Source organism: Pygocentrus nattereri, chromosome 20, assembly GCF_015220715.1.
Source record: "Pygocentrus nattereri isolate fPygNat1 chromosome 20, fPygNat1.pri, whole genome shotgun sequence".
NCBI lineage: Eukaryota > Metazoa > Chordata > Actinopteri > Characiformes > Serrasalmidae > Pygocentrus > Pygocentrus nattereri.
This window is the reverse complement of record NC_051230.1, coordinates 24,807,691-24,829,839: the sequence shown is the minus strand read 5'-3', so window position 1 is coordinate 24,829,839 and position 22,149 is coordinate 24,807,691. Positions and strand designations below refer to the sequence as shown.

The following is a 22,149-nucleotide window of genomic DNA, read 5'->3' as shown; positions in this document are numbered from 1 at the left end:
TATTACTACAAATCTTACAGTTAGCGTAATGACATTAAACAATTTAAACAATGATCTAAACATTAAGCTTAAATAAAAATTAAATATAAATTCAGAGAAGGAAATTTTTATGATTTTTCAGTTACATTAACGTTGTAGCTTGAATGTAAAACTAGTCTGATTCTTTGGTATGTTGGAAAATGCATTTAGTCTGTGTTTGTAAAAACTGTTTATATTGATCTCTGAGCTTTTGTTTTTCTGTTAAGAACTTTTAAGAACATGATTTGCTTGTAAGGACATAATAAATATATGTACTCTTCCAATTTCCAGAGAAGTTTGCATATTTTATAAAATGCAATGAAAACAAGAATCTGTGATTTATTTTCTCAAACCTTTATACTGACAAACATACAAATAAATTACTTTTAGTGTTTTTCCTGACCAAAGTGATAGAATTTTGTAAATATAAGGCTCAGACTTTTCTGGTCCACCATAAATGATGCTGCAGTTACCTTAACAGCACACCAGCACTAGAATGTAACTTCACTGCTATTTAAGAGCAGTGATTTGAAACAGAACCTGGAAGCAAATCTCTGCTTCATCCTCTTTTTCACAATGTTCTTGCAAATGGTCCACAACTGTATTCACATTCTTTGATTCTCTTGAAAACAGGGAAGAGACATCATGAGCTGAGGCATGCGCTAAACATTTTATGAATGCAGCAAAGGAGTGGCCCACTAAAAATAAATTAAGCAAGTAAATGTTTATGAAGCATATTGTGTCCACTCTTCTTAATATAACCTCACTGCATGTAAAATCATTCACTGGGGTAAAATTTTAACAAATTAAAAAACAAAATGAATTTGTGATTAATCTGGATTACCTACACAAAGGCATGTAATTCATTACAGTTGCATTTTTAAAATGTTTACAAGTCTCAGTAATTAAACACTGTCAAGTTGGTTAGCTTACATAGCAACACTGAATTCACCATTTACAACACTGAACAAAAAACAACATTATTGTTCAACAGGGGGAATGTAAAAAAAAATCATGTAACGTCAAAAGACAACAAGGTATAACTACTTTAGCTACTTCCGAATTAACAATAGACAGCTATCTAACCCTGGCTGGGTTTCCCTAAAGCGTCTTAACACAAAGATAATTCTTAAATGGTAGACTAGCATCACACTGAACACTCCCATTCCCAGTTAAGAAGATCTTAACAAGATGCTTTTTTTAGCACACATTGGACAGGGCCTTAACTTTGAAGTTAAGCTATAAAGAAAGGATTGCAGACATTGTCAAGTTTGTTTCTCCCTGAAAATGAAAACAGCTCTACCAAATGAACATGTTTAATAGAAAAATTGAGTAAAAACTTTAAATAAGACATTAAAATAAGCAAATTCTCCATATCAGACACATTATAAAGACTTTGTCTGCATTCTCATTCACTGGCCACTGTAATATTTTCTACTAAGGTGGTTTCAGCTATATTAAATATGGAAATGTGAAAAGTGTCTATTCTGTTTTAAAGCTAGATGAACAAAACACAATTTTGCATTTTACAAATAATTGTTGTTGCTAAACATAAACAGGCGTCTGTCCCGTCTAGGCTTTTTCATTACAGACCTTATAATCAACAATGCTTTGATTTAATAAACACTAGTAATTACCCCACACAAAACAACAGTCTCCCAGCACCTTAATCATGTGACTGCTTTACCACCAGTTCAAAAGACAGACAGCTTAATAAGGTTTAAAGCTAAAATACCTACTTCATTGAAAAACCACAATGTATAAAGCAAAGGATGCTGAAAAAAGTTTAATTGCCACAAGTAGTAATAAATCATGTGGAAACAGATGAAGAAAAACATTCATGTAGCTTTGTGCTAACATTAGCTTGGCACAAGTGATAATTACATTAGCAGGATTAACAAAGACTACTCACGTTCATAAATTAAGAAAATCCTAATTAATATTACAAGTAAATTAATAGAAGTTGTAAGAATCTTGGTAGGTGAAAAATGAACAACCTAAACAGTCCAAAATTGTTGCTGTCTCACCTTCTCCTTTTATTTATAATAACCTTTAGACAAAAAAAATGGGTTGACATCCATCATTACAACAGAAACACAATATTAGTTAAATTAGAAAGCGAACAACTACTAATCATTAAATGTAGAGCTTATCAATTGCCTTTACAGAATATTAAAAATGATAATCTTAGTGACTGCTGCAGAACATGCCTCTTTGGGAGCTGAGTTGGGGAATATAAAGCATCACACCTTCCCACTGGGTATGTGGGTCATAGCCTTGACTTGATGTTCAGCACAGGAAAATACATTTCACTGCTGTCTGAAAAAAACCTTTGTTTTCTGACATAATTTGTAAATTCCCGTTGCCTTTTACATTGTCTGTAAATTTCATGATGAACGGACCAAAAGAAAGATGTCTGGTTTAATTGACTTTTGCACATGTTTTTTCCTTCTCCTTCTTCTGTCTCAACAGCAGCAACTTGCTTATATTTTAGAAAAAGCTAAAAACCAACAATAGTTTTCTCCCCTCTAAAACAGTAAAGTAGCAGTGTTCTCTCCGTACTTTCACCTTCAGAATGTTGTTTTAGTTACATTACAATATATCATTACTGCCTGTTTCCACCACTGCTCTTAGTATACTTGTGTGTCTTCACAGTTTTTGAATGTCTGAAAGTCTTCCCACACTCTGAGCAGTGATACGGCTTCTCTCCTGTATGAATGAGCTGGTGTTCTTGAAGGTTACTATGTCGATTAAAACTCTTCCCTTACTCTGAGCAGTAATATGGTTTTTTTCTCCTGTGTGAATGCACTGGTGTTGTTGGAGATTGTTCTGTTGAGTGAAACTCTTCCCACACTCTGAGCAGTAATATGGTTTAACTCCTGTGTGAATCTGCTGATGTAGTTGGAGATGACTTTGATAATTAAAAGTAAAAGTAGATAAAAAAACACACTCTGAGCAGTGACAGTGCTTCTCTCCTGTGTGGATGCGCTGGTGTCGTTGGAGATTACTTTGTTGACTAAAGGTCTTTCCATAGACTGAGCAGTGATGTGGTTTAACTCTGTATAAATATGCTGGTGTTTTTGGAGAGTACTCTGTAGAGTAAAGATCTTGACACACTCTAAGCAGTGATAGGGCTTTTCTCCTGTGTGAATGAGCTGGTGTGCTTAGAAAATGTGTGTGTGTATATATTAGTGCGTACAAGCCTGGTTTTACAAATACATTTCTTCCAGCAACTTTGATAAACAGAGCAGTAAAGATCCATTGAAACTCAGGCCCGTAGCCAGGGGGGATCGAAGGGTTCGTTCGATCCCCCCACCCAGCCCCCAGTAGGTGGCGGTAATTCCCCCATTTCTGTTGTTAGCTAGTGGAAAGAATAAGAATCAGGGGATTAAGTTACTTGAGAAAATGGGTAAAAAAGAAGACAAGGAGCGAAAACGGAAGAAATCGGCGGCAACATTGTCCCAAAACATTGGTGATTGTTCAAAAAAAGGCCCAAAATCGGTAAGCTGCTGAGTGCAGGGCTTCTATTTCTTTACAACTCCCCTGCGTTAACAGTGCCGGACAGACAATGGTGGGTCATTTCATGTGAAATCAGACACTTTGGGGCCCGACCAACACGGATTTTAATCAAACTTTGTGTGCCTTTTTAGTGGCAATGTAGAACCCCAGAACTGCATTTGCATAAATCTGCCACTAATATAAAGGGAGAAATGGACTAAGAATGTTTTAAGTAAGAGGGTAGGGCACTACACATTCAACCTTGATTATGTCAATTTAAATTACAAACAGATGGTTTTGATGCTGTTTGAAAGCTCTTTTCTGGCTCTACAGAGTACACAAACAACATTGAACTCAACAGTTAGCCGAGTATAAATTATGAGATATTAAAATACTAAAATCTGAATATAAAAAAAAAAAAAATTTAAATGGTCAGTATCTTTTCCACACCTAGCTTGCAATGTCATGAACAACCTCTGAAATATTAGTGGCAGATTCATGCAAATGCAGTTTTGGAGTTCTACCTTGCCACTAAAAAGGCACACAAAGTTTGATTAAAATCTGTGTCGGTTGAGTTCCAAAGTGTCCGATTTCCCGTAAAATGACCCTAAAGGAGAGGAAAAACAGACAGACAGTGAAGGCAAGACCCAATTAAAAAATAAAGAAAAAGAAGGCGAGATACAAAAGATGGAAGGGAAAAAAAAGACAATGAAGAAAAGCAACAGAGACAGACAGCAACAGAGATACAGAGGAGGGAGAGCAACAACAGACCTAGGTGAGCAACAGAGAGAGACAATGAAGTCCCAGCACAGTTGTAGGAAGATTTGAATAAGACGGAACACTTCCATTTATATCATTATTAATTCATGTTTAAGTTTTAATGATCATACCGATAGTGTACCTCATGAAGTAATTCTTATCTATTTATGTCAACAGTAGAGAGATCAACAACATCAGAGACAGACAATGGAGGGCAGCAACAGAGACAATGGAACAAAGCAACAGACAACTGAGGTGAGCAACAGAGACAGACAATGAAGTCACATCACAGATGTAGGAAGTTTGAGTAACACTTACATTTGTATCAAATTTATGTTAACAGTGGGGAGCAACAGACGAACAAATAAGGACAGCAACAACAGACTCACAACAAACTTATAATGAATAAAATATGTTTAAATTAAAAGGTTTGAAGTGTGCTCGTGTATTTAGGGGGCATTGGAGTAGAGAGCCAATTGAAGTCCACTTTTGGGGGAAAAAGATCCCCCCCATCACAATGCTGGCTACGGGCCTGAAACAGCAGTATCAAAATAAGAACTTACATGAGTGCTTTGGTGATTAAAACTCTTTGCACATTGTGAGCAGGAGTGAGTTCTCTCTTTACTGTGTTTCCTGTGTTTCTCTGTGAGATATGTTTGTGTGGAGGACACCAGGTGACGTTTGCTGAGTATTGTGTACTGAGCGTGAACTTCTAGACACCAATCTCTTACATTTAACCTGTTTCTGCAGCTTACCATTCCTCTGGGTTGAATGTCCTGATGTGTATGTAGATGTAAATTTGAGCAGTGTAGGAAAGTGATGGAGGAGCAGTCGAACTTTTGAAAGAAGATGGCATTCACTTCTGGAAGAATAATAAAAGAAAAGAAAATCTAAACTCAATGTGCAGAAAGTGTGAAAGAATGAATCTCAATCTGATGTAAAAAAGCCAAACAACTTATTACTCAAACTCTATAAATGGACACTTTTAAGCTCATTTCTGGTTTTGATTTTTCTGCCGTTGTAGTTAAATAGCAAAACTGTGCATTGAAGAATTTGACAGAACATAGATCAATATATTATTTTATTTTTAAATAATGCATTGGTCTATATTCTGTCTTATTTGGTTGCCCTTCATATACCCTAGAAAAGGTTAGTTTTCTGGAAGTTGGTGGTTTGTAGAAATAGCTAATAATGTATTGTTGCCTGTGTGTTTTTAGAACAAGCATTGTAGAGCATGTATTAATAAAAAGTTTCATTCTGAAAAGCACTACCAGGAGACAGGCCAGTACACCAGGAGACGTGGAGGAGGCCGTAGGAGGGCAACAACCCAGCAGCAGGACCACTACCTCCGCCTTTGTGCAAGGAGGAACAGGAGGACTACTGCCAGAGTCCTGCAAAATGACCTCCAGCAGGCCACAAATGTGTATGTGTCTGCACAAACGGTTATAAACTGACTCCATGAGGATGGTATGAGGGCCTGACGTCCACAGATGGGGGTTGTGCTCACAGCCCAACACTGTGTAGAACGCTTGGCATTTGCCAGAGAACACCAGGATTGGCAAATTTGCCACTGGCGCCCTGTGCTCTTCACAGATGAAAGCAGGTTCACACTGAGCACATGTGACAGACGTGACGGAGTCTGGAGACACTGTGGAGAGCGATCTGCTGCCTGCAACATCCTTCAGCATGACCGGTTTGGCAGTGGGTCAGTAATGGTGTGGGGTTTCTTTGGAGGGCCGCACAGCCCTCCATGTGCTCGCCAGAGGTAGCCTGATTGCCATTAGGTACCGAGATGAGATCCTCAGGCCCCTTGTGAGACCATATGCTGGTGCAGTTGGAGTGTGTCAGCAGTTCCTGCCAGATGAAGGCATTGAAGCTATGGACTGGCCCGCCAATCTCTTACATTTAACCTGTTTCTGCAGCTTACCATTCCTCTGGGTTGAATGTCCTGATGTATACGTAGATGTAAATTTGAGCAGTGTAGGAAAGAACTTTTGATAGAAGATGGCATTCACTTCTGGAAGAATAATAAAAGAAAAGAAAATCTAAACTCAATGTGCAGAAAGTGTGAAAGAATGAATCTCAATCTGATGTAAAAAAGCCAAACAACTTATTACTCAAACTCTATAAATGGACACTTTTAAGCTCATTTCGGGCTTTGATTTTTCTGCCGTTGTAGTTAAATAGCAAAACTGTGCATTGAAGAATTTTAATTTGTACGTGTAGACCGTCTGATACACTCAGGGTTGTTTGTGTCATTGTTTGAGTGACATGGTCTTTCTTCCAATGCAACATCAGGGATTTCATTTTCAGTTTCCACTAGAACACTCGGTATAACATATTCTTCAGCTTCTAGCTCGACTGAGGTTTCAGGTGAGTTTCCAGGTAAGTCAACCAGTTTGGTACTTTCAGGTTGTGAAGGCAATTGCAGTTGTACTGTCAGGTCTCCACCGTTAGTGTCTTCTGTACCTTCAGCAACTGGATTGTCATCATCTGGAATATCAGGCAAGTCCAGGTATGTTCTCATCAGGTAGGTCTCTTTCAGGTAAGTCCTCATCAGGTAGGGTTCTTTCAGGCTTCTCCTTGAAGGCATCTCATAGACAGTAGTGAAACTAGTAGGTTGCATCGCTGGTAGTTCTGTAGAATCATGATGCAATACCTCATCTTCTACCTCCATTTCAGGAATAACAGACTCTTGTTGAACAGAGCAACGGGTGCTGTATTTTTGTGGACTGTGTGAAGCAACTGGCTCTTCAACATGTGCAGGTAAGAAATGGCAAGGCAGGAGTAGGTCTCTGTGCAACGTTCTTACTGGACCCTCTGCAGACTCAGGCTTGACAGTATAGACTGGCAAATCTGCAGCTTGTTTCACCACCATATGAACATCAGGCTCCCATTTGTCAGCAAGTTTGTGTTTACCATGAAGTCGGACTGCTCTTACAAGAACTCTATCGCCAACTTCGAGCTTGGAAGCAGTAATATGCTTGTCAAATCTAGTTTTGTTAGCTTGCGCTACTCTGTCTGCATTTTGTTTGGCTAGTTTGAAGCTTGCATCTAGACGTAATTGTAGTTCACGCACATACTGAGAATGTGACTTGTGAAGTCCGTATGTCAAAGGTAACTTGAAGGCTAAATCTATAGGCAACTTGGGTTGTCGGACAAACATCAATTCGTAGGGAGTGAAACCAGTAACGTCATTCTTCGTGTAATTGTATGCGTGTACAACAGGCTTAACAAAATGTTTCCATTTGGATTTGTCTTCTTCGGTAAGAATTCCAAGAAGATTCAACAGAGTTCAGTTAAAGCATTCGACTAGATTCCCACGAGGATGATATGGCGTAGTGCGGGATTTTCGGATTCCCATGATATGGCATAATTCCTTTATCTAATGTTCAAACGGATAAACTTTATTGTTTTTTGCAAATATTCACTTACTTTGAATTTGATGCCTGCAACATGTTCCAAAGAAGTTGGGACAGGGGCAACAAAATACTGGGAAAGTTGGGGAATACTCAAAAAATACTTGTTTGGAACATTCCACAGGTGAACAGGTTAATTGGAAATAGGTGAGTGTCATGATTGGGTATAAAGGGAGCATCCCTGAAAGGCTCAGTCATTCACAAGCAAGGATGGGGCGAGGTTCACCACTTTGTGAACAACTGCGTGAGCATAGTCCAACAGTTTAAGAACAACATTTCTTAATGTGCAACTGCAAGGAATTTAGGGATTTCATCATCTACAGTCCATAATATCATCAAAAGATTCAGAGAATCTGGAGAAATCTCTGCAAGTAAGCGACAAGGCAGAAAACCAGCATTGAATGCCCGTGACCTTCGATCCCTCAGGCGGCACTGCATTAAAAACCGACATCATTCTGTAACAGATAATACCACATGGGCTCAGGAACATTTCAGAAAACCATTGTCAGTGAACACAGTTCGTCGCTCCATCTACAAGTGCAAGTTAAAACTCTGCCATGCAAAGTGAAAGCCATATATCAACAACACCCAGAAACGCAGCCGGCTTCTCTGGGCCCGAGCTCATCTGAGATGGACTGACGCAAAGTGGAAAAGTGTCTTGTGGTCTGACGAGTCCACATTTCAAACTGTTTTTGGAGATCATGGACGTCGTATCCTCCGGACCGAAGAGGAAAAGGACTGTCCGGATTGTTATCAGCACAAAGTTCAAAAGCCAGCATCTCTGATGGTGTGGGGGTGTGTTAGTGCCCATGGCAGGGTTAACTTGCACATCTGTGAAGGCCCTATTAATGCTGGAAGGTACATACAGGTTTTGGAGCACCATATGCTGCCATCCAAGCAACGACTTTTTCAGGGACGTCTCTGCTTATTTCAGCAAGACAATGCCAAGCCACATTCTGCACGTGTTACAACAGTGTGGCCTCGTAGTAAAAGAGTGTGGGTACTAGACTGGCCTGCCTGCAGTCCAGACCTGTCTCTCATTGAAAATGTGTGCTCATCATGAAGCGCAAAATATGACAACGGAGAACCCGGACTGTTGAACAACTGAAGTGTACATCAAGCAAGAATGGGAAAGAATTCCACCTACAAAACTTCAACAATTAGTGTCCTCAGTTCCCAAATGCTTATTGAGTGTTGTTAAAAGGAAAGGTGATGTAACACAGTGGTAAACATGCTCCCGTCCCAACTTCTTTGGAACGTGTTGCAGGCATCAAATTCAAAATGAGTGAATATTTGCAAAAAACAATAAAGTTTATCAGTTTGAACATTAAATGTCTTGTCTAAGTAGTGTATTCAATTGAATATAGGTTGAAAAGGATTTGCAAATCATCGTATTCTGTTTTTTATTCATGTTCTACAAAACGTCCCAACTTCATTGGAATTGTATAAATATATAAATATGCTAGAAATAAGGCTAGACAGGGATGAAGTGCACAGCATACGGTCCTCTGAGCTAGTGGAGCTCAGTGTGTAGTGTGCTGGGAGATCAGGCTGATCACTAACAGACTGTAGTGTTGTTGTTAAGCACAGGTCGATGCTGCCGGTGTGACCAGTTTGACAGCTTGGGGATAGAAACTGTTCTTGTACCTGGTGGTTCCGGCTCGGATGTTCCGGTACCTCTTTCTGGACGGCAGAGGATAGAACAAGGGGTGGCTGGGACTTGTGGGGTCCAAGGATATGTTGGTGGCTTTCCTCTCACATCGCTTGTCTTATATGTCCTCTATGGGTGGGAGGGCAGCTGCGGTGATGTGTTGAGCAGTTCCTGTCTGTATGGTCCTTCATCATTGTTGGTGATATTGCCTATGATTATGGCGTCATCCGCAAATTTTATGAAAGTATAGAAGCTGTGTTTTGGAGTGCAGTCATAGGTGTACAGTGTGTAGAGCACTGGTGAGAGGACACAGCCTTGTGGACAGCCTGTGCTGCATGTGAGGGAGGGGGAGTTGTGTTCACCCATCCTAACACACTGGGGTCTGCAGGTGAGGAAGTCCATAATCCAGCTGCACAGGGTGTGACTTATTCCAAGTGTGTTGAGCTTGGAGACGAGTCTGGAGGGGATGATGGTGTTGAAGGTGTTAGTTCCTTCCAGGTAGTTGAGTGCAGTGTGCATTGCCAGAGAGACTGCATCCTCAGTACATCTGTTTGCCCGGTAGGCAAACTGGTGGGAGTCCAGGGTGCTGGGGAGGCTCCTCTTTAAGTGAGTGAGGATCAGTCTCTTGAAGCACTTCATAACTATGGGTGTGAGAGCAATGGGGCGGTAGTCATTCATGCTTGAGATGGTGGTTTTCTTTGGGATGGGGATGATGGTTGCGGCTTTGAAGCAGGCAGGAACAACAGACTGTGCCAGGGAGATGTTGAAAATGTCCGTGAAGGTGGCAGCCAGCTGATTGGCACACGCTTTCAAGACCCGCCCCGGAATGCCATCAGGGCCTGCTGCTTTCCGGGTAGAGACCCATGACAGTGCTCTCCTCACCTCTTCAGTGGTCAATGTGAGTGGTGCAGGTGGGGGTTCCTCTGTGGAGTGGGCCAGGGCAGTGTTAGCACGTTGAGACTGTGCAGTGGTCTCAAAGTTATTCAGTACAGTAGGGAGGGAGGCATCTGTGGTTAATGGAGCACTGACTTTGTTCTTGTGGTCCGCAATTGCTTGGATCCCTTGCCACATCCGTCGGGGATCCGAGTTAGTGTTGAAGTGGGCTGCAATTTGTGTGCTGTACTTGTGCTTTGCAGCCCTGATGCCAGCCTTTAGGTTGTGTCTGGCAGCTTTGAGCTCCTTGCTGTTGCCAGAAGGCTGCATCACGCTCTTTCAGCAGACTGCGGACTTCACTGTTCATCCATGGTTTTTGGTTTGGAAGTGTGCGGATATGTCTAATTTGAGTCACATCCTCTACACACTTCTTGATGAAACCAGTGACAGATGTTGCATACTCATTTACATCAACCAGGGACTCTGTGGTTGCTGCAGTCTTGAACATGTCCCAGTCAGTACACTGAAAGCAGTCCTGTAAGACTGACTCCGCTCCATCAGGCCACACGCACTGCTCTCACTGTCGCTTTAACCCGTTTCAGGACTGGCCGGTATGTGGGCGTCATCAGCAGAGAGATGTGATCACTCTTACTGAACGGAGGCAGTGGGGTGGTGCTGTACACCTCTTCCACTTTCGTGTAGACGTGATCCAGTGTGTTTTCTTTTCGTGTTGGGCAGGAGACGTGCTGATGGAGCTTGGAAAGCACTGTTCTGAGATCAGTTTGATTGAAGTCCCCCACGACGATGAGTGCAGCATCTGGGTGTCGAGACTGCTGCCTGTTGATAGCATTAGCTAGCGTAGTTAGCGCTAGTTTAGCATCGCTTTGCGGAGGAATGTATGCTGCCATAACAATGATCACATTAAATTCACAAGGGAGATAATAGGATCTTCATCTCACCACCATGTACTCCAGATCAGGTGAGCAGAAGTGTCCGACAACACCGGAGTTGATGCACCATCGGTCGTTCACAAAAACACACAGCTCCCCTCCCCTTATTTTGAGAGAATCGGCCGTGTGGTCCGCGCGGTGCGCTGTGAGCCTGTGAAGCATGATAGCCGAGTCCGATATGTTGCTGTGAAGCCAGGTTTCAGTAAAAACAAAAACACAAAAGTTCCTGGTTTGGCGATCTGACGTGAGCTTGAGTTTCAGTTCATCGAGCTTGTTTTCCAGTGACCGGACGTTTGCTAGAAGTAGGCTGGGGAGTGGGATCCGAGTTAGCTTAGCTAGCCTAGCCCGGATGCCCCCTTGTTTGCCCCGCTTGTGTTTACGTTAGCATGCCTGCGGCGACGTCTTACGGTCGGAGGCGAAGTAGCGTTCGCCTTGGGGGCTCTGGAGCGAACAATGGGCAGCGTGGGGTTGAGAAGCAGCAAGTTGAGTGTTAAGCTCGTACACTGTTTTCCAATGTCCAGTAGTGTTTGTCGATCGTACACAATGTTTGACTTGCACATTATGGACAAACAGTAGACGAAACGTACACATTACTGAAAAAAAAAAACACAAATAAACTGCACATTAGCAGAGAGCTAGCCCAGCTTCTGCTGTCGCCAAGAGTCAATTCACCCGCTTTTCAAAATGTATGCATGATTAAACAGTTAAAATGTAAGAAAAGTCATTTGGAATGATTTGATTTGAAATGCTCCATTCTCAGAGCCAGCATTGTTCACAGTGGTAGTGATAGGAATCAGATGTCTGAAATGTTTAGTGCCTCTAAATATATGTCAATATGGGCTTCAATACAAGGTGGTTGGATCACTCTTGACTGTAAAAGAAGCAGGATGGAGGCAGATTATTTGCTAGCAGCGTTTTCAAATCTTACACTTACATCAATATATGATTATGAATATGCTGCCTGATGTCTGAGAAATTGTTTCACTGAAGCTTTGATCTAAGAATTTGGCCTTAAACATACTGTAGTTTTCTGCTATTGGTTCATTCAGCTGGGGACATGCGGAGCCTCCTGTGAAAGGGCTTCCAGTAAGAGAAATTTATTGTAAATAGTTGTTAATGAGTGGACATTATTAGTGCTGCATGCAGGGTGTGTTAAATTGTTCCAGGGAGGGTGGGCTGTAGGGGTGTGTGTGTGTCTGTCTACCACCCATGTGTCATGTCCCCTCACATTACCCCTGGTCTCTGAAGCATGCTAGGATTAGCTCTGGGTAGCGGTGCTCCATTGCTCCTGTCTACAAGAACGAGGCTTTCCTGAAAGCACTATGTTTAAATTTTTTGCCAGATGTCACAGCATATTTTTAAAAGTAATTTTTTGTTTTGTTTGTTTGTTTGTTTACCTCAAGGTGACATGTCGAGGGTGTATCCTGCCTTCCATCCAATGACTGCTGGGATAGGCTCCAGCTCCCCCTGTGACCCAGAAGGATAAGTGGCTTAGAAGATGTGTGTGTGTGTGTGTGTTTACCTCAAGATTAGTTTCATGTAAGTTCTTATTTTGATACTGCAGTTTCAATGGATCTTTGCTGCTCTGTTTATCAAAGTCGCCAGAAGAAATGTATTTGTAAAACCATGCATGTACACACTAATACACACACACACATACACATATACACACACACACACACACACATTTTCTAAGCCTCCTTCTGGGTTGCAGGAGTGGGCTGGAGCCTATCCCAGCAGTCATTGAATGAAAGGCAAGACACACCCTGGATGGGTCACCATACATATACTAAAAAGTAAAAAAAAAATGTAAGCCATAAATAGTGGAGGGATACATGTGGGGTGTTGACAGGCAAAATAATCCTCAAAGTTGGTGTTACTGCAGTGCTGAGAATGATCCATTACCCAAATAGTACCTGCTCTGTAAGGGTCCATGGGGGTCCTGACCACTGAAGAACAGGATAAAAGGGGGCTAACAAAGAATGCAGAGAAACAGATGCCCTACAGTCTGTAATTGTAGAACTACACTTACTACATAGTAAGTGTAGCTGATAAAATGGACAATGACTGCAGGAACAAAGAGGTCATCGCATGTTATGCCTGACTGGTGTAAATAATAATGGTTCACTTTAATGATAACATGGGTGACAGTGATCGGGCAGTCTATACTGAAGTTTCACTGTTCCTGCACCTTCATAACAGCCATCATCGTCTCTCTGGCCTGCTGGAGGAGAAAACTGCTTATGATTAATCACCACCCCAAACACAAAGTCAGTGTGACTTTTAACATACAGTTACACATACACTTGCAAAAGTCAACTGGTATATTGCTGTTGATTTTCTAAGCATAAGAAAGTTATCCTCATCATTTCTGCACATTTTATATACAATAACTTTATTTACTGAACTGAGTATACCGTGAAAATAATGACATTAAATGTGGCCTGTGCAACAGTTATGGCACCTTTTATATTTGTTAAACATCAAAAAATAAATAAAATTGTGAGCTAAAATTTACAAAGGTATATGTTTCATAAGCATATGTGAAATACACTACTCACAAAAAGTTAGGGATATTTGACTTTTGGGTGAAATTTCAGAATGAACCTACAATGCACTCTAACCTTTATGGGTGAATTTCATGTGACCTTCTCTAAACTTTTGAATGCAAATTTCCAACTCTTCAATGTTTCAGTACTTTTTGCACAACTTGCTGTTCTCTAACAAGGAGACTAACAGCAAGGTGGTGGTGGTGTTACAATGTGGGCAGGTGTGTCTAGTCAATACAGGACTGCCCTGCACTGTGTGAATGGTACAGTGACAAGCCCATACTACTTGAATAACATCATTAATCCAGTCATTGTGCCTCTGCATGAAAAACGCAGGCCTAATTTCATCTTCATGGACGACAATGCTCCAGCTCATCGAGGTCGCATCAATAGGGAACAGCTGCTGGATACTTGGGTACGTCAAATGGAGTGGCCTGCACTTTCTTCAGACCTGGGATCAGCTGAGTTGCCGTGTAGAGGCTCCTAACTCTGTACCCCAGAACCTCAATGACCTGAGGGCCGTCCTTCAAGAAGAGTGGTGTGTCATGCCTCAGCAGACAATAAGTTGACTTGTGAACAGCATGAGACGTCGTTGTCAAGCTGTAATTGATGCTCAAGGGCAGATGACAAGTTATTGAGACACTGACACTTTTTTTTTGGGGTACCCACCACTGTTGTTGGCTTTTCAATAATATAATGTTTCAATAATGTTTCAATAAATTGTTTGAGATGAGAAAACTTCACTAGCGTGAACATTTTACATTTTCCATAAATTTCATCCGAAAGCTAAATATCCCTAACTTTTTGTGAGTAGTGTATACACTGTATATGTGCAAATGTTTCAACACTGCCTGGTAAAGTGAATTTCTGTTGATTTTCTAGATGGAAATAAGTTAACATGTCCTCTACAGAGGAAAACACTTAAATATGAAGTTCTCCACATTTTCAAGGGCAATTTGTATTTCTTTGCTGAGCTGTGCTATCATCTCTGACTTTATAGGATGGACCAACAACATAGGAGTGTTTAATAGAGTGGACAGTGAGTGGACACTCCAGCAGCACTGCGGTGTCTGATCCACTCGCATGAGCACAACACACAATAACACACCACCACCATGTCAGTGTGACTGTAGTGCTGAGAATAACCCACCACCCAAATAATACCTGCTCTGTGAGGGTCCTGACCATTGAAGAACAGGGTAACAAAGAGTATACAGAGAAACAGATGGACTACAGTCTGTAACTGTAGAATGAAGTCGAGCTAATTAAATGAACAATGACTGTAAAAACAAGGAGGTGTACCAAATGAAGTTCTCAGTGAATGTCTATACACACAAACACACACATATATATATATATATATATATATATATATATATATATATATATATATATATATATATTTGTGTGTGTGTGTGTGTAATTGCACAATTGTGTCAAATATTTGAAGCAGCCTTTCTTAAAAGAGTTGCATCAGCACATTTAGGAGTACCATAAATGATTCTCAGACTGTTTTCTCTGAATATCATGATCTCCTAAACTACACTGAACTCCGTCACAGTTCCTTTATTGGACAAGTCATACTTTGTTCAGAAATGTAAAACAGCAAGGAAAAACACAAACAAACCCCATTTCAGGTGTGCAGGGTTCTGTGGAACCAATTTTGGTCTTCCTCATGTTCAGAAGCTCCACCTTTCGAGCAGCTTAAAAGGAGAACCATCCACAGGGTGGTTGCCTGGAGAACCATCCAAAGGGTGACCGCCACCTGGCCCTTCTGCTTCTTCTTCTTCCTCTACAGTGCATAAACAGTCACAGCTCTTTTACTGCACAAGTCAGTCTTTTATTGAAACGTCAGCTGAGAAAATAATAAAAAGCAGGGATAACCACATAACTGAAGAAACAATTCAGAAAACACAACCAGAAGTACAGGTGCTGCAGTTTTGATGGAGTTGGGGTATGTGTGGTGGTCTCCTTTGTGGCAGTGCTGAGGTCCTCTATCCAGACTGTTGCTTCTTTAGGCACTTTAGTGCGCTCCTCACTGCCAGTGATGCACTTCTCCTCAGGAAGTGTGATGGTGCTGTTCTGAAGATCTCAGAGGTGGGATGGTCCTGTGTTTCGCTCGTGCTGCTCAGGTGTTACTGTTTCTCTTTCGATTTTGCCTTGTTTTTAATAGCCGCCAAAGACCACTGGAACCCTGTTTACCTCATCATCCACCTGTGAAAACAGGATGGTGTGATCATGGGTGACTTCATGGTGGGACGGTCCTGCTCTCAGCTCAGGCAGATCTGGTACTGAAACAACTTTCTTACATTTTCCTGTGCTGCTCTGAGCTGTTGCCGCTTCAGGAACACCAGACAGTCTCCATTCAGACGTGCTCCTGTGGTTAGTGGTAGATGTCTGTCTGCATGGAGCACTGAACTTGGTTCAGTGCTGTCATTCTGTCCACTGTTGTCACCACTACAACAACAACAACAACAACAACAGCAGCAGCAACTACTACTACTACAACATAATAATAATAATAATAATAATAATAATGTAATGGGGAGCAAGGAGGCGGACGCACGTGCTGAGATAAGCGAGATTTATTAAGGGCAAATCCAAGGTCAATGAGCCAAAACGGATAGATCGGGGACCAGACATGACATAAAACAGAATCAAACAAACAGCAGTATATATCACCAACAACACAGACAGAGATTCAAGAAAACACAGGGCTTAAATACATAAGGGTAACAAGGGACAGGTGCAAACACAGGTGGGGACAATCAGGGGTGGAGTCATGAAACGAGGGGGCGGGACTAGAAAACCAAAACAAACGCACATGGACAGGACTGGGAGAGGCCAATCATGACAAATAATAATAATAATAATAATTAATATTATTATACTGATAATAATACAAATAATAATCATTCTTTTTATTATGCATGGATTAACTAAATATGATCATTAATGTGTAGATTTAGTGCTTGAATATTACAGTGTGACTATCCTTATTTAATAGGACATTTATCAGGATTTAATCTAAGAAAAATATACATTCTGTTTCTATAATGAAACTATGATCTACACGCCGAATATCATAATTTAAGAATAACTTTGTCTATAATCGTATTTTCATATACTGAAAAAATTAAATATCCATCCATCCATCCATCCATCCATCCATCCATCCATCCATCCATCCATCCATCCATCCATCCATTTTCTAAGCCGCTTCTCCCTCAGGGTCGTGGGGGGTGCTGGAGCCTATCCCAGCGGTCATCGGGCGGAAGGCAGGATACACCCTGGACAGGTCGCCAGTCCATCGCAAATTAAATACCCATCATACAAAAATCTATGCACGTCACTGTTTACACCCAGGGTTGGGGTAGCTACTGAAAAAATGAGTAGTTTCCCAAAGCTTTCCCAAAATGTGTAGCTGACTACAATTTAGCTACTTTTCCAGAAAGAGTAGTGGCTACTTTTTAGCTACTTTCAAAGCATGATTGTCAGAATGTGTGAACAAGACACTGCATTTTATCATGTGCCAGAAAGAAACATACAACTGAAAAGCTGCAAATATACAAAAAGATCACGAAAAAGTGTAATATGTGAGAAAAGTAGTACAGTCACAGTAGCAGATTGTCTGAAGCCTGCAGTGAAGGTTTTCACTATTGCTACAGAACAAATTGTAGGTGCTACAGCTACTAGCTACTTTTTATAAAACTGAACCCTATACTGAACACTATACCCTAGTAAAATTTGTAGCTAACTACAAAAAGTAGCACGCTACATAGCTACTCCCCCATCCCTGGACTAGAATCACTCATTTCTGAGGACTCTAATAGCTTTATGCATATTTGGCATTCTGTTAGCATTCATGGGTACAGGCTGAACTACTAAATCTGAACACAAAACATCATAGTGAGAATAACAACATTGCAAAATGCATCCAATCTTTTGGCATGAGAGTATGCTGTCACACAAAAATAACATGCTTCAAAGAGAATTACATTTAGAAATTACAAAAATAAGAGTTACTTAACAGAAACCAATAAAGCTACTAGCAATGCACTGTTCAGTCTATAGGACTTAACTTCAGTCTGTAGAGCTTAACTATATTTACCCAACCCAGTGTGAACCAGTCATTGGTGTAGCCTGTCCAGTAAAGCAGCCTATTTAAATGTTAATGGTTTAAGATATTCCAACGCAACATATAACCCATAAAACAATACATAGATGCATGCCTCTGTTTAAAGTTTTCTTGTTTCACCCTTAACATTGTCTATGTTTCACTGTGTGGAAAGATGATTTTCAAATTGAAAGAGCTCAGATGTTTGTCCAACTGTTTTTAAAGAATGTCTCCCATCATCTAGAGATGTATGCCCCCTGTTTCAATACTGGTTTTAACAAGCGCTCGTCCACTTGACTTCGTCACTGGGGGAATTCCCAGCGCCATCTTAAGGGCTGTTCCATTACTTTACTAGCTCAAGTGAAATGTGTGCAGTGTCGACTTCAGCAATAGAACTTGTACAAAAATCATTGTGACTTGACTTCCCTTTTTAAACCCCAAAACAATGGCAGACAAAGCTGTTGGCAAGCTATTTTAAAATGTATAACATTTTAAAACCATTGTATTTGCTGGGCTTTCAGTTACAAACTACTCCATCTCACATACAGGACTACTGAGACAACTTCATTACTTTCCTCTGCTAAATAGCTTGTTAGCATGCTAAAGGTTACACAGCTAACAGGAACAAAAAGGAAGGCATTCCACCCCAGGACAGGATGCCAGTCCATTGCAGGGTGGTCATACAGACATACATATCCACATACCAAGGGGCAATTTAGCATCTCCAGGTGGCCTGACTGCATGTCTTTGGACTGTGAGAGGAAACCCACACAGACATGGGGAGAACTTGCAAACTCCAAACAGAAACGACCCTTGTCACCCGGCCAGGGAATTAAATCCTTCTTTGTGAGATGACAGCACTATCCACTGTGCCACCATGCTTCCCACCACAGTTCTACTCCAAGTTTATAACCAGACAAAGTAATTAAACGTGCATGTTAGTTGATTAACTGAGGCTAACCTGCCAAGGGTGAGTCCATTTTGTTTGAATAATTAATTTGTCATTGTTGCCTTCTCCTCTTCTGCCATTGGTGTCAAATTGGGTGATGACAGGTTGATAGAAATGAAATGAAGCTAGGGGGTTGGGGGTGTCTAAGCTTTTACCATGGGGGTCTGGGGGCAAGCCCTTCCAGAAGAATTTTTAATGGACTGAAAATGTCTGTTCATCATGAACTTTTATAGTAGCAATAGTTGGAATCAATTAAATAAAATGCTATTTAGTCAAGTTGACACACAAATTTGTCTCTTCATAATTTGTATTCATAGTGGATCTTGTATGACTTTAATACTATATTCACCCACTTAACAGACATAGATCAAGGTATTACAGTCTTTAGTCTTGTAGTCTCTTAGATAAGTAAAAGATCCTAAATGTGCCTAAATAGATCATTTTTTTATAGTAAAAAAAGTTAGATTTCCATCCACAAAAAATGACGGATGTAAAATAGCGTTATGGTCAACACTGATTTTCCACTTTAATTTATTGTAAACAGCAATATATAGCTGATACTGGTGTAACTCTTCCAAAACAACTGAAGACTGAAAGCAGATATAGGCTGCAGTCGACTTAATGCGGCACTGTGTAGCGCTAACTTAACTTGATGTACGCTGGTTAGAAATGATCTCCGACTTTCCGGCGCTTCCGGGCAATGACAGATGCCATTCCGCCTAATATTAGCCAGTCATCATCAAAATGATTATCAAAAAACATTAAAATGATTTTAAAGCTGTTTTCAAGTTAAACTTGTTACATAATTTTTTTAGAATAATGATTACTGAAAGAAAACATCTACTGATGATTTGGACTAATAATACACATTTAAGGAGGGTTCCCGAAACTGGTCTAACGAAACCCTTGAATCTAGCAACGGTTAGGTTAAATAAATGTTTAATTTTGGCCGGAGTGGCCCTTTAAGCGCCAACAACTCAGTGGGGCTGTGAAATCTCGACTGTACGGTAGGGGGCAGTATGCGTGCGCTGTTTTTAACGCGCCAGAAATTCAAAACTGTACGCGATTCTGTGCCTTCGCCTCGCTATTGGTCCGCACTGTGAGGGCGGATTTACATTTAATTACTCACTGGCGAGGAGGAAGAAAGTCATCCTCCGAGAACTGTAGCTTAGACTAACTCTCCAACGTCCTTTGTATAAGCCTCTGTTGGTTTTAGCGCTCAGTGTCATTTTTGAAGCAGGCGGGGTGGACTTGGCTTTACTACAAGGAAATCTACTCTTTCCTCTCCACGTTTATTTTTTTTAAGTACCCGGTGGTCAGTTGTGTGTTACATTACACAGGACGTCAACAGGTGGGAACGTTTTGGACTGAAATCAGTTTTAAGTGTCTTTTCTGGAATTTCACTGGAGCCCTAGTTAACTAGGGAATTTCAACCGAAAAGGCTGACTTACGCCGTGCGTCGCTCCTGTTGTTTCCACTCAGACCACGCTTTGAAACCTCCATTGTTTAATGGTAACGACTTTAGTCCATATTGATATTGTGCTGAATCTGACACGTTGTAGACTTCTCCGCTGGGCTAGTGTGGAGCATTTACTGAGTCTGGTGGACTTTAGTGTGAGTAGTAGCAGATTTGGGTTTCTCCGTTCATCCTCCAGCAGAATGAGCACGTCTGTTCAATGAACAGTAACAGAAGAATCCTCTAAAATTCACCACGGACAAGACACCAACACCTCTCTGGTAGCAAAGACGCAGAGGAAGTTCTTCAGGATTGAGGTTTCGCTCCGAGAACTCGAAATGACTGACAAAAGATACTCAGCTTTAGATGAAACGTCTCTTCGGAATTTGGTGAGTTAATCAGTCAGTTATTCTACAACTTCTAAACAGAAACCGGTATGGTTTATGGTTTATTGCTCATCGGTTTGGACCACAAAATCTCCACAGGATATGGGATTGTGGCTAGCACAAAACATCACTTCGCTGTAGAAGCTTGACAGATTAGCCCAAAAATGTCTCCTGACATAAAACCGCAGCCAAACTGCTGCTCAATAAATACCTCATAGTCAACTTTCCTGAGCACAGAAGGTTTCTCAACGTTCATTTGAAACATGACCGCTTGACAAGTGTGCATAGTGGTCTAGGTTTTGAGCCTTCTGTTTAGAGTCTGTTTAGAATGCGACTAAGTTATTTTTGTACGTATGCAGCTCGAGGAGCTGTTCACAAACTACAAATGACATTACAGTCCCTCAACAGCAATATTATTGTTACATGGGATTTCACAGAAAGATTGAAAGTGCTGCCATTTGAAAAGCTGAACTTTGGTCATGCTTACACCTGACAGGTGCAAATACTGTTTGACCAGCACTAACTGCCCAATCAATCATCAGACCTCCAGTAAGATAGAACAGTGAAAGATAACCACACATGAGGACTTCAGTTAGTATAATTGCAATTTACCAAAAAGGAAGTTTGTGTGGTATGGGTTATAATCATGGCACTTTTCACCGAACCGGCAGTATATGTAGGGTTTTTTTTTTATATATAAATAAAATATACGTATGCCACGTTCAAAATTATTCTCAAATCCTTGAGAACTAGTCAATAAAATGGCAGTATGAATAAACATATCAGCCACAGTTGTAAACAAGCTGCGTTGTGGATTGGGAGTGCAGACTGAAGACCTAAAATCATTTTTGCTTGTACATGCAAGGGCTTATTTATGCAGTAAAGCAGTGGTTTTTCAGGGCAGTGTGTGCAATCAGCTGAAGTACAAGTGTAAGAGAAAATTTATGAACCTTTTTGAATGAGGAGGATTTATACATGAATGGCTCCTAAAATGTGATATGATTTTGAACTATTTGATGAAGCCACAATAACAGACAGACTTACTTTACAAGCAAAACCTGTTTTACAGCGTCATAACTTTTACAAAGCATATACTTTAAGCATTTAAGTTAATGTTAAAAATTGTGTGACATCTGGTTTGAAGAGATCTAATAGTAATAGTTGTTCAGATGAATTTTAGCTGCCCTGCCATATTGCCATAAGTGTGCAGTTTTACCAGCTCTTCATAATAGAGTTCTGGTCAACCTCAGTATGTGGAAAAGTTCTTGAAGCTGGTAAAACTGGGAAGGGTTAAGTCAGGATTTAAAGGGCGCATCTCATTTTTAATTGTGTTCTCATTTCCTTTTTTCATATCTCTTCCTTGTGCTCCTTAGCTACTTCCTCTGAGGATGCAAGGAAGAGATGCAAGGATAAGATGTGCGGATGGAGAAATTGAGCCTGAATGGCTGCTCTGTGTTGTACCTCATTCACAAAGCAGTTTGGGCTGAAAAAACATATAACTTCAGTGTTAATGGGCAGGGTTAA

General features: G+C 40.8%; 1 protein-coding gene across 5 annotated transcripts in view; it reads left to right on the top strand.

The window, feature by feature from the left end:
• The first annotated feature begins 19,924 nt into the window (after positions 1-19,924).
• smtnb (smoothelin b) overlaps positions 19,925-22,149 on the top strand; it is a 94,951-nt gene continuing 92,726 nt past the window's right edge. For all 5 annotated transcript variants that reach the window (XM_037531618.1, XM_037531619.1, XM_037531617.1 and 2 more), the window contains exon 1: positions 19,925-20,628. In XM_037531618.1, coding sequence (XP_037387515.1) covers positions 20,578-20,628 — 51 coding nt within the window. In that variant the 5' untranslated portion in view covers positions 19,925-20,577. The remainder of the gene's footprint in view (positions 20,629-22,149) is intronic.